This window comes from Heliangelus exortis, chromosome 8 (assembly GCF_036169615.1).
Source record: "Heliangelus exortis chromosome 8, bHelExo1.hap1, whole genome shotgun sequence".
NCBI lineage: Eukaryota > Metazoa > Chordata > Aves > Apodiformes > Trochilidae > Heliangelus > Heliangelus exortis.
In genome coordinates, this window is record NC_092429.1 from 12,142,615 (window position 1) to 12,155,681 (window position 13,067).

At 34.6% G+C, this 13,067-nt stretch overlaps 1 protein-coding gene across 3 annotated transcripts in view; it reads left to right on the forward strand.

Moving 5' to 3' along the window:
* Positions 1 to 12,414, forward strand: part of MIGA1 (mitoguardin 1) — a 35,440-nt gene extending 23,026 nt beyond the window's left edge. For all 3 annotated transcript variants that reach the window (XM_071750498.1, XM_071750499.1, XM_071750497.1), the window contains exons 9-16: positions 5,513 to 5,631; positions 5,801 to 5,873; positions 6,182 to 6,268; positions 6,387 to 6,485; positions 6,799 to 6,933; positions 8,426 to 8,479; positions 10,245 to 10,361; positions 10,703 to 12,414. In XM_071750498.1, coding sequence (XP_071606599.1) covers positions 5,513 to 5,631; positions 5,801 to 5,873; positions 6,182 to 6,268; positions 6,387 to 6,485; positions 6,799 to 6,933; positions 8,426 to 8,479; positions 10,245 to 10,361; positions 10,703 to 10,921 — 903 coding nt within the window. In that variant the 3' untranslated portion in view covers positions 10,922 to 12,414. The remainder of the gene's footprint in view (positions 1 to 5,512; positions 5,632 to 5,800; positions 5,874 to 6,181; positions 6,269 to 6,386; positions 6,486 to 6,798; positions 6,934 to 8,425; positions 8,480 to 10,244; positions 10,362 to 10,702) is intronic.
* Positions 12,415 to 13,067: the final 653 nt, after the last annotated feature.

Consider the following 13,067-nt stretch of genomic DNA (forward strand, 5'->3'; position numbering starts at 1 on the left):
GTTAAAATCATCTACAGAATTGTCTTCATTTTCAAAATATTCTCCATAACTTGATACCTTGAAGCTACTTCTGTCAACTCTTCCATTACACAGTTACAAATATTTTTCCTTTCCATCTGTTCTAGCCTTTGCCAATAAAATAAGCTCTCTGATCTCCTTTATCAAATTGAAGAATCTATTAAAATTCTCAGCTGTTAGGATGAGTTCTGAAGATTGATAAAGCCATAAACAACTTCAAGTTTGGTGTTCAAACCAGAACACCATCAAAATTCTGGATGAGACACTAGACTTAAACTGCAGTGTAGTAGTTACTGGGGCACCATTGTGTGATGTGGGTAAAATAAAGCTGGGAATTGGTCTTCTATTATGAATATAATGTTACCTTGGTGTAAAGTTTGTCCATCCTCTGGTGCACTCTACTGCAAATAACTATGGCTTACAGAAGGAGTAATGACTACTGCTTGGTATATATCAGCTATTAGTAGAGAACAGGGATCACTTTGATGTGACTGGATTAGACTTGTTACAACAGATTTTCTTTATTCTGGACACAATAATGTCAGGTAGCTGCTTTTTGCTTATCTGCTTATTTGATTTTCTTATTCCTGCACTTGCAAACAAGTGGAATGGTTCACAGGCTAAGAGTTTTGAGGCTTCTTTAGCTTTGGGTTTGTCTCACCTAATCAGCAAATAAGCAGGTTTTCTTTCCTCCTGTGCTTCCTGATTGCAGGAAGTTGCAGTGTAAGTTCAGTAACTATCCTAAACTTTGTTTTGTCAGTAGAAATGTTGAGCAAAGTTTTTAAATCTGAAATTCACACAAGTGTGCATAGTGTTGTGTGATATTGCCCTACTGGAATCATTAGTAATTTCCCTTTCTGGAAAATTTCAAAGTAGCAGCATTTTTTGTGGTCATATCTTGCCACAAGCTATGTTGCCAGGTACTCATTTTTCCTCTACATTGAAATCCCTTTCAGGGAGAAGGACTGAGTATTTTGAGTAGCTGGTTTTAGAATCTGGAAATTGTTTCTTTGTTTCATTACTGACCCACAGTCCTCAGATTTCTTTCACTGCCCTCACAAAACATAACAAGGGTGTGGGGAATTCTAAAACAGGACAGATATTTTGGTGGAAATTGATGGGGATACTGCTTAGGAGGCAACAAGAACGTTGTGCTGTATTAGAACAAAACATATGAAGATGGCCTTTGAGAAAAGCACTGCACAAAACTGGGACAGTTGGCAGAGTTTAACATCACATGCCCTTTTGATGAGCTCTACAGGATAGCAGGAGGATGTGCCAAAACTTGGTCATGCTTTTCCTTATAATAAAGAGGATGCTGAGGATCATGCACTTTATGACTTCTTATACAGACTTGTGCCAGTCTGCACACCTGCAATGCACAGGTGCCCAAATCCTTTTCAAGATGATTTAGTCAGGCAGTTGCCATCCCCAGGCCACACAGGCTTACTTTCCTAAATACAAATAGGCTCTTAGAAGCACTGCAAAAGGGATGGTAAGCACAACCCTTTGCCTTATATTACTGCTACTGTATACTGTGGTCAAGAATGGTGTTTTCTTCCCCATTTGAGACCGTCTGCCATCAACCTGTGTTTATGAGGGTTAATATCCTTTTCATATTCTTGCTATCTCACCTACTGTGTGATCAAAATAGCTACCACCTTTGGCAAGAACACAGCAGTGAGTGTGCCAGACAAAGGTCCCCACTCCCTCTTTCCTGGCTTCTTTTCCATCTTTCCAATGGAAGCTCTTTCCCAGTCTCCCTAATGGTGAGCTTTGTTGCTGCACCTCAGTTGTCAGTGCACATGTATTTATCGTGTCTTGTTTTCATACCTTGACTAGTTCTATTATCAGATAAACTTTGCTTTCTCTGTTAAAATGTTAACTCAGTCCAAAACATTTGGACTTATGAATAAAACATTAGCTGCGCTTTTTTTATCATTATGCTTTTAACTAAGGTTGTCTTTTTATCAGTTTAAGTCTATTAAAACAAAACAGTGCAAAAAGGAGCAGGCTTTGATAACAGGGAAAGAACACCAGTTTCTCTAACCCTGTAATTATGTATGGCACCAAAATCTTCAAGTGACTGAAATGCAATTTTAGATTCAGAAAGTGCTAAAAAAGAGCCCTGTCACTGAAAGGTAGTGTTACCTTTTTCCTGGTTTTCAGACAGATGTTTTATTCCTTTCCTGGTATAGGGAATACCAGAGGGAATCATGTTGGGAAGTAATAGTAAGGTGTATTCCTTAGCATTTATAACTGAGGTGTCTGTTTTGGGTTTTTTCCTGTTTCATCACTGAAGTCAGAGACTTGCCCTCCTGTGTTCTGGCTGCCTTCAGAAGTGTGACCATCATCACTCACCTGATCTTCTCAGGCCTTAGTATTCTCATCCTAATCACTTCCTCCATTTTAGTGTCATCTGTCTAGTTTGATGTTGATTATTGCTTTACCTCAAAAACCAATGCAGTACAGCAGTTCTGCAGGCTGGCACGCCCTGGGTAGCAAATAGTAAGGAATTCCCTGTTCTAACAACTGTAATGGGGGATGGAGGTGCCTTACATTTACAGTCTTAGAAATGTGGAGTAAGGCAGGGAAGAATTAATCCCTGAGGTCTTTCATTCTACTAACAGAAGCTTTTCATTTAAGAACTTGCACCTGAAGTGCTAGTAACTACCTTTCCAAAAGTTATTTCTTAGGACTACCTTTAATCTGTAATCCAAACCATCTACTCAGCAGAATAGTTAAACCCCAGTGTCCTGCTTAGAAATTGACTTAACTGCTTTATTAATTTGAGCTCAAAAATACACATTACAACATTAACACAATTCTTTTATTTCATCTGCTAGCATGAGAGAAAGTTGTATTTAGCTTTAAAAAAAATAAAAAATAAAAAATCAAGGGCCTCACTTTACCAGTTCCCAGGTAGCAGATTCTCTGCTAATCTGGAACCACAAAAGCTGTGATCAGGCATCTTCATGTACTGAAGATGTTATCATCTCAGGCTTGCTGGCAGCAAATGGAGAATACCTGGATTTAACTGTAGAAATGACACAGTTCCTCCTTCGGTCACAGTCAGTTTGCCTAAATATTTGAAGAAGGTGATTTGCCTGAAGTTCACTAGAGACAACTGATATAATCCCTTTTACCACAGAAATGATAACCTTCAAGAGAGGGGCAGCTGTTTACAAAGTGCATGTGTGTGTTCACAACCTATTTCTTCTCATACTTTGCAAATGAAATAAAGTAAATGGAATGTTTTATGGCTTCAAAAATAGCTGGATTAGGTAAGAAGTAAATTAGTATGCTTATGGATGTTCTGGTTTGGTCTTATTTTGGAAAATAGATATGTATTGTTCTACAGTTAATGCTTTCTTAACCATAATGTAGAAGAAGAAATTCTGAAGTAAAGATTTTTCATTATTTCTTGTTTATACCCCTTCTAACTATTACACTGTATATACGTGTATGTATTTGTATGTCTGCATTGATTTCTTATATCTGAAGGAAATCAATATATTCCTGTTTCCTCCAGTTGGTTAAATTATTCGTTCCTATAAATTTCCATGTATGTTTTGTCTTAAAAACTTTGTGGCTTCCTTTGTTATAGGATCATAAATTTCTAGGTGAGCTTTTTGAATTAGTGAATCCTAAACAAATTTTGGTGGTATGATATTAATATTGTTAAATTGGAATAAAATCTTGGGTTTTAATAGCTATAAACCTTTTTTAGGAAGTCAACTTACTGTACTCTCTTCCTTCAAGCAAACCACTGATAAAGAAATCCATATTTTTAAAATTGGAAGACTTCCAAGCTAGATGAATTCTGAAAGTGCACATTTAAGTAAAACATTTTGTTGACCTTAAAACTTTTATTCATTCATTTATTCCCTAGCTATGATCTTGTCACTTAAGTCTTAATTCAAGAACACTGTAGAAATCTACAGAGGAATACGGATTTCATTATAATTTTTTTTTCCTAAATGAATCAGTTTAAAATGAAACCTCACAATTTTATGAGAGGAATTGTCTGTATTTGCTCATACTAAAAGGGCACTGGTATGAGTGATTCGAGACATCCTGTACATTCCAGCACATACCATCTAACAACGTGTGATCCTTGTCAGAACACCAACTCTACTGAAATCTCTAACTTATTCATGTGCTTAAATGTTTACATGGTTAAAAATATGTATTGGCCCATGCTTATATTACATTTTAGCAGGAAGCCTACCTGAAAAAAGTGTTGTTGCTGTGATTGGCACAGCAGAATAATCTGAAGAAGACACATAGGCAGCCTACTTCTCAATGTCTTTATTAAGTCTTATGCCAGCACTTGCCCATGTTCCATGACAGGAAAAACTTTTCAGCATATATTTATTTTAAAATTTTAAAATTAATAGTCTAAGCCAATTTTTCACCATCTTTCTATGACACAGGGCAACTATTTTTATATAGTTCAATTACTGTGAAAATTGTTTGAAAATTGTTGAAATTGTTTTTTAAATATATTTCTAGGCTCTGTTTAAATAGCCTAGAAGCACAGGTTTGTTTCCTCCCCAGCAGAATAAATTGGAGGGGAAGGAAAAAAAAAATTAAAAGAAGGAGTTAGAATTCATTAATCATTTTCTGGTCATTAACTAAACTGAACGATGTGTAAGCCTCTGGTTTTGGGGGGGTTTGTTTTGGGTTTTGGTTTGGTGGTTGGTTTTGTTTTGTTTTGTTTGTTGTTTTGTGGTTTTTTTGATCATTATTACTATGATGTAATGTTTGTAATGCAAATTGTAGCTAGCCATTGTTTAGTGGATTAAATATGATCTTTTGTACAGAGGAGTTCTCTGGATTATTTATGTGCTTTGGCTTCTTAACCTGTTGTTTTTTCTTGCTCTAAAAATGTCTATGAGTTCACATTGATTTATATGTTAACCACAGAATTAAAACTGGCAATAATGAAAACCTTTTTGGGAGCCAGCAGTAAATTGCTGGATGCTCCTGTTTCAATGTTACATACAATATACTTTGCTAACTAGCAGACATACCAGCAAAACAAAAACAGGGGTGGGAGGATGTTACTATTTCCAGCTTCCTAAAGATTTGCATGATGCAATCATTCTGTATTTTGTGTCCTGACAATTTTTTTCTTTTTTTTTTTTTCTTTTTTTTTTTTTAAGCTTTAAGACCCATTAGATTTAACTAGACAAATTTAAAACTTGACAAATGAAAACAAACATAAGCTTACTCAATTTTATTTGTGAAACTTTTCAAACTTGAAATCTGAAATTGTAGCTTTCAGATTTTAAAAGTTACAAAGTAATAGTCTTGGTAATAGTGTGGTGTTTGTCTTATATTTACTAGTTGAGTATTGTCTCTTTGTTTCAAGCAGATGTTGAAAAGGACGCATCTTTCGGTAGAATATCAGGAAAACTTTTTTTATTTCTTATGTTTACAAAAATATGGTAGCAAGCGCTTTTTAATGAAATATTTTATGTTGTTTTAGCTCACAGAGAACAGGGAGATTCGGAATACATATGGTCTGGATTCCCTTTGCCATTGCCCATTGTATGAAGAAGCTATGCACCTAGCAGAAGAAGGCAAAATTTATTCTCGAGTGTTAAGGTATTTATGTCTACTTAACTATTTCCAAGAAAAGAAAGAATTAATGTTAAATATCCTATATAGAAATAATTTTTGAGAAGTTACTTGAACTCGGTATTTTTTTAGGAATTAGTTGAATTTTCTTGTGCTGCTTTTTAGTGGTCTTCAAAAACTTTTCTATTTTATATAGGACTGAATTGTTTGAATGTCTAGGAGACAGTGACTTCCTTGCTAAGCTTCATTGTATTCGACAAGCTTTTCAGGTAAAAAGGAGTGATTTGTCTGTCTTGTTAAACCTAAAGTGGCTGTCAGTGCACTACCTGTACAAGCATTGTTATAACATTCTGTAATTAATATTTTTTTTCCTTGCTTTTACATTTCTTGAATTCTTAAATGGGACACACTTGCAGAGGAGTCCTAGTTTTGTGATTAGCTTTGGAACCTATGCACCAAAGGGTTATTAAGGACTTGCCTACTTATAATTATATGAAAGTTGAGAGAAGTCTTTTAGGTCACTTAGTATAATCTGTGCATTAATATGTTTTTATATATTCTCTGAAACCTTTTCTAGATAATTCTGTCAGAAACAGCAAACAGAGAATTTCTTGCTGAAAGTGGAAGAAAAATTTTGTCTGCTTTAATAGTGAGAGCACGAAAGGTAAAAGCCTGGTATAACTAATGTTGTATTGTTAATGTAACTTCTGGAATTTGCTTTCCAGTGTAAAAACACCATCACTTGTTAAGTTTGCTTGATGCATATTGCTTTTACTTTACAGAACCCAAAGAAATTTGAAGATGTCTTTGATGAAATGATACATTTTTTGGAACAAACAGATCACTGGGATAATACTGAAATGGAACTTGCTGCTAGAGGAGTGAGTCTGAATTTCTGAAAAATGCTTTTACCCTTAGTTATGCAAATAGGAGCATCTAAATAAGTTTTCAGAATTGCAGGAAAGGCAACTCTTCTGTTTGCACAGCTGATTTTGAGAAATGGCATCCACCCTTGAAGTTTAGTACCAGAAAGCATGTAATATTTTTTAACTTCTCCTTCACTAAGTATCTTAAATATTCTTTTAAAACAATTAATAATCTGTATGTTAATACAGAATTAGAATGTGGTGCATGCTGAATTCCATTGCTGAAAGAGAAACTAGGCTACTGAGATCTTGTTCTGATTTCACATAGGTGAAAAACCTGAATTTTTATGATGTTGTTCTGGACTTCATTTTAATGGATTCATTTGAAGATTTAGAAAATCCACCAATATCTATACAGAATGTAGTAAATAACCGTTGGCTAAATTCATCTTTTAAAGAAACAGTAAGTATTTATGTGTAATTTTCATAACTGTTATTGTGAAGTATGTTTCAATAAGGAGATGGTATGATCAGTATGACAGTGGTGTGAAGATGCTAATATAAAATTTCTGTATGTGCCAAAACTGTTTTTCCAACAATCCATGCTTTATATTCTTAAAGCACAATGTAAAAATGAAAATACATCAAACAACTGCATTATGAATACTGTGTATATTGTCTTGATAATAACATTAAATTTTTTAGCTACTACAACATCCTTTGCTTTAAAGTCTGATTCATCTTCCAATATAACTGAATGTGTATCTGAAAGATTTAATGGGAAAAAAATGAACAGGTTGTATTATCAGGTTTTTCATAATAAAAGTTTAAATGCTACAAGTCTGGGCCCAAAATATATAGAATTATCTAATATTTTGGAGAAAATACTTTACCTTGTCCTGCAAAAATGAGTTTTCTTTGAGGAAGTGGAATTTTAGAAGAGAATTTTCTATTAATCCCATCTTAGATATTAGATACAGGGTTTGATTCGTATACCAGGGATTTATGAATAAGGCACAAAGTTGCAGGCAAACAAAAGAAAATTATTACAATACAGACATGCAGATATTGATAACATTTCATGCTTTTTCAGATGTACCTATTTATTTGTCAAATAAATCTCATCCCTCTGTTACATACATACAGGCTGCTGCTGTAGTCAGCTGGGAGAGATACTATTGGCATTTAATCCATTGATATCTATAAACTGCTAGCTTTCCTTTTATTTTTGGCTCTCAATTGAGATATTCCCCCTCCAAAAAAGGAAAAAAAAAATAACATGCATGTATTAATATTTACAGATGTGTGATGACTGTGTTTTTTGAATGGTAAATTATCTTGCAGTAATGATGGAGAATCAGATGAGAACAGTTACAAGCTATGAAGGGAGAAAACCTAGTCTGATACCAGTATATTGTATTTCACGGCTCCATATTTGGACAAAACTCCTTTGCTGGATCTGAAACTATTGCAAGAATGTTTTTGCTAAAGTAGAAAAGGATTTTTCGGTGTGTTCACATGCTACTAATATCTAAAATAGTTACTTATGTCTGAGCACATCTTTGGTATATAAGAGACTGGTTCTCAGTAAAACCCAGGGAATGCTGGTAACAGTTGACATTATAAAATCAGTCAAGGATGCCATATTACATTTGAATTAAAATAAAAAGCAATGTTGCAAAATAAAGGCTGAAAATAACAAATATTTACTAGATAGAAAATCAGTTATGTGTATCAGCTGATATTTTACAGTTGTAAATTTTGTGTTTTCACAAGATTGAAGAAAATACACATCTCCAAAATATAGAAATACAGTTTAATACAGTATTCTGCAGGTTACTTCTTTTCAGATGTAGGATAATTTTTCTTAAAATGAACTTACGGAAGATACTCAGTTTGGTTGTCTGGTTTTGTTTGCTGGTTGGTTTTTTTTTTTGTTTGTTTTTTACATTTAGGCTGTGGCTTCAAGCTGTTGGTCAGTACTGAAGCAGAAAAGACAGCAAATGAAGGTAAGATGCCTTGCAAATTATGTGACCAGCTCCTAAGAATTTGAAGCTCTGTCCTATAACTTTGGCAAAATAGTTACAGATCAACCTTTAACCCTGCAGACATGTCAGTTTAGACAAGAGGCTGCCAGCTGTGTAAGTTTAGCTCATGGGGTCCTGGTAGCAGTTTTTTAGCTGCAAGATTTTCAACCGAGTTTAGGTCCAGTCAGCAGTGGTGACAGTAACTTGTCTGACTTACACCCCACAGGTGTGCCTTGAATTTTTGCAGACCAAGTTCATTAAACTTGTGTATCACCAGCTTACACTGGGATTCTCAGCTTCATCTCCACAGCTAAATAAAATTCAGTTCTGTCCCTTCATCTCCCTGAAGTCCCATCTTCTCACCTGTGGCAGGAACTCTGTTGCAGCCTATTTCAGCCCCATGACTTCTCAGTGAATGAGCTCTGCAGATTTCAGAGCAGGACACCTCTGTGACAGCTGCTCCTTACTTCCTCCTGTGGAGGCTTTTATTGGACTCAGGAGGCAAATGCCCCATCTCTGTAACAGCCAGTCCAAAATTGGAGTTTGAGGCTGGCTGCAGGATGTCCATAGCCATTAGAAGTCTTTTTCTATACCACAGGTGAGCAATCTCTGCTCAAGGGACTGGCACTTAACACCTTTCTCTGATTCTAAGAATAGCCATTTGTTTGGCTCCTAACTGCTAAAGACATATTTCATTGTAAAAAAAAGTTGCTTCCAGTGGCAGTTGGAATTTTGTAAAAGGTCTTCAGCTACCATTATGTCTTGAGACTTGAGATGTTGCATCCCTGTGTCAATATGGTTGGTAATTTTATATAAATAGATCTTTTCCACACTAGTTTTATATAAGGGATTGTATCTCCAAAATAGATGTTTTAGTAACCTATTATTTTCATTTCTGTTTCAATGCACAGCTACCTTCCTCTGTAGATCCCTTGTGTACTGAAATCTTAATATTTCTAAGTCTGTAAATGTGTAAGCAACTTTACTAACAAATTTTATCAGTGCTGCTGCAGTGATTCAGAAGTGAATGAAGTTAAACAGCATGAAAGTCTTTGTAACAGAGACTAACGATGCCACAAGGAGTCTGATGAACTTAAATTTACTTACAGACAGGTCTTTGTATTTTAGTTTTAAAATCAAGATTAATTTCTATTTTTTTTAATTTTATAAATGACCTGCTGATGGAAAATTGTGAGTGTATGTTTATGAGCATATTGATTAAACTGTATGTTCATGTATATATAAATCTATACTGTATTATACCTTACAAGTGCCTGTATGTTGTAGAAGTAACAACAGGATGGGCATTCACAAGTATTTTATGTTTTTCTTTAGACTGAAAGATTTAGACAAGATGGGTTATTGTAAGGTGTGTTTTTTTTTTCCATTCAAAACTATGCAGTTTGATTACTTTTTTCTAAGTTTCAGTTATACATAGTGCATAGGGGTTCAAACAGGATTGATTGAATAAAATTATCTGACCTGTCAGATTGTTCATGATCCTTTGTGCTTATGCCTATTAATCTTAAAATATTTTAAAATATGAAGTACTGCAGAAGAGGAAACCTTTTCTAGAAAAGTCTTTATACCTGTTTGGTACAGTTGCCCTATAACTTAAAGGAGTTCATGTTACCACAGCCCTGAAACAGTGGGTGTCTTAAGCTTTTCTGAAGACTTAATTTTGTATAATAGATATTTATACTAAATTTATTGTCTTAACTTCTTTCTACAATTTTTACATCACTAGGTACCTGATGGATTTTTTGCACATTTCTATGCTGTATGTGAACATATCAGCCCTGTTTTGGCATGGGGCTTTTTGGGCCCTAGAAATTCCCTTTATGACCTATGCTGCTTCTTCAAGGTTTGCAACTTTTCTTTTATATTACTATTCACCTTAATTTAAAAAAAAGAAAAAAATGCAGATTAAAATAAATGAGGATCTTATTCATAGGTATACATTTGCACTTTCCTAAGATTAAGACTAATGGTAGGGAACTATGAAAAGAAATATTTTCATATCAATTTTTTTGAGCCTGGAACTGTTAGGAAAAGTCTGTTTTCATGCAATTCTATCTTAGCACCAGAAGAATACATAAATGAGTGTTTTTAGAAAATGTGTAAAAGAAATAGGTTGCATTGCATACTTTTTTTTTTTTTTTCCTTCTTGTAAGTGAATATAAGATTTTCGTTTTTCCCCACTAGGATCAAGTGCTTTTCTTCCTCAAAGACATTTTTGATTTTGAGAAGGTGAGATACTCAACTATGGAGAGTTTGGCTGAAGATCTTATGCAATTATTAATCAGACACACTGAACTTTTAATGGCCTATCTTGGAGCAGATTCCCTAAGACACGTTGGTGCTTGTGTAAGTGGTCACGGGCACGTCATGACCAGTGGGCTCCTAGAAGCAAAAGTGCAGTAAGGTTAAAATCCATGACAAATGAATGGAGTGCACTTTGATGTGCTCCTTCCCAGCTTTCCCTCTAACTCCAAAGCTATCAGTGCTGTTACTGAGCAAGCATCTGAAAATGTATTGACACTAAGCATGGAAAAGGACTCAGGGAGGTTAAGTGTACATCTGAGAAAAGAACTGGTAAGCATACTACTGTATATACCTAAATTAAATTTGCAGCTCAGCTGTCACTGTATTTATACTTAATGTATCCCAAAGCTTTTTTCTGTAACATTTGGGTAAAGCTTATTTATGAAATACTGTACTTTTGCACAGATAATTTTTAAGTAAAGCTGCTGGAGCTGTTTCTTTTAAAGGCTTATAGTATGAAATGTTCATTTACAGTCTCCAAATCATTGTGTGTCTAGTTCTAGGAGGTGGTTTGACTGTGGTAAATGCAGTCTCTGATTCACATGACACGTGCAATAAGGTAATCACACTCACAAAACTGAACGTGTTGACACTGCCCTGAAGTTACATTTGTGTGAGTGTAAGCAGTCATTTTGTAGTATGGTGTAATAGAGTGATGCAGAAAATGTAGGCACCATTTGGGCAGGAATGACTTCTAGTATGCATTTTTTACTTTATTTTGTTTTAAAGTCTTTAAACATCATGAAGGTGTTTGAGAGCACTTATTTATATTAAGAAAGCTATGCTAGCTTCATCAATTAATTTAAAACTTTTTTCTAAAACTGTTACTACTTTATATGGTGGTGGTAAATAAACTAATACCACTCTCCACTCATATGTAGCATTTCAAAATATATTTTTAAATAAGGATGTATGATGAGAATTGTTAATCATGGCAGAGGGTCAAAAGCAGTGTTTTGTAATTAAAAGCATTTTTGTCTTCCTTCCTTGTAGGAAGTCAGGTGTCTATTTAAGAGGAAATTTAAGCAGTTGTGGCCATCTATGTGTAGTGCAAAACTGTGACTCAGGATATGGAACCTTGAACTTTAGATAGGAGCTCAGCTTAAGGGAACTTGCAGTGACTTTTTTTCTGTGGTAGAGGTAATAAATAATAATGATCTCTAATATCTGAATTTCTGTAAACCAAAATGATGTTTCATAGTTTGCTTGGACCTTTAAACTACACTTGAATATGCTTTGCCACCAAAAGAATCTATCCTGTGTCAAGTAATACAGAGCAAGTAATGACAGAGTAATTCTGTATATTCAGATACTTGAGAAGCACGTTGTTAAAATCTACCATATTAAAACAAACATCAATTAGAAATGTTTCAACATTTGTTGCAAATACAAGCCAAACCAATGGTATTTGAAAAGGAGTGTAATTTCATAGATTTTACTCAAGCCAACATTTTAATATTTTGCTCCTTTGTTGTACTCATTTGATTAATATTAAAAATTATGGGTGTGTGTCATGAGTTGTGTGAAATGCCAACTGATTATTAAAAAAAAAAAAAGTATACTTCTATGTGTAATAAAACAGAAATTCCAAATGCTGGTGTTGGCCTATTTCTACCATTCAAGTTGCTGAACTTGGCACCATGCTCCATTCTGTACTTTTTTTTTCTCCTCAAAGTATGTCTCCAATACCAGAATGTGAAGTTTTTTTCACCCGTCTTGCTTAGCTTAAACATACTTTTCTCCCCTGCTCATACTGCTCAGAAGTATCAGTATTTTGACAGCTTTTTCCTAAGTCGATGAATGAAATTACATGGAACAGTTAAGGTGACTCCTTGGATTCAGCATCAATAGGAAGAGAAGTAACGGAGTACATGGTATGTTCCACAGCAAGTGAACTGCCCCAAGGTCAAAGGAACCCGTCTGGGGTGGTTTCTCTGGTCTCATAACATGACATGAAGAAAATGACACCTTTAGATTCATCACAGAAAGACAGAAATGCACTTTTTCACTGAAATTAGTGTATATTTAAGTGAGCAATTTTCAGATTATTTGTAAAGAGCTCTTGAAGAAAGTGCAGTAGAGTTGCACATGAGATTATAAATGCTTCCAGGTAATCTAGAAGTCAATTTTCTGTCTGATCATCCAAAAGGATTTCTTTTAAAAACCAAAATATTGGAAAATGGATAATAACCTGAAAATATCTGTCTTAAACAAATATATCCCTTTACATCAGCAGCACTTCTAT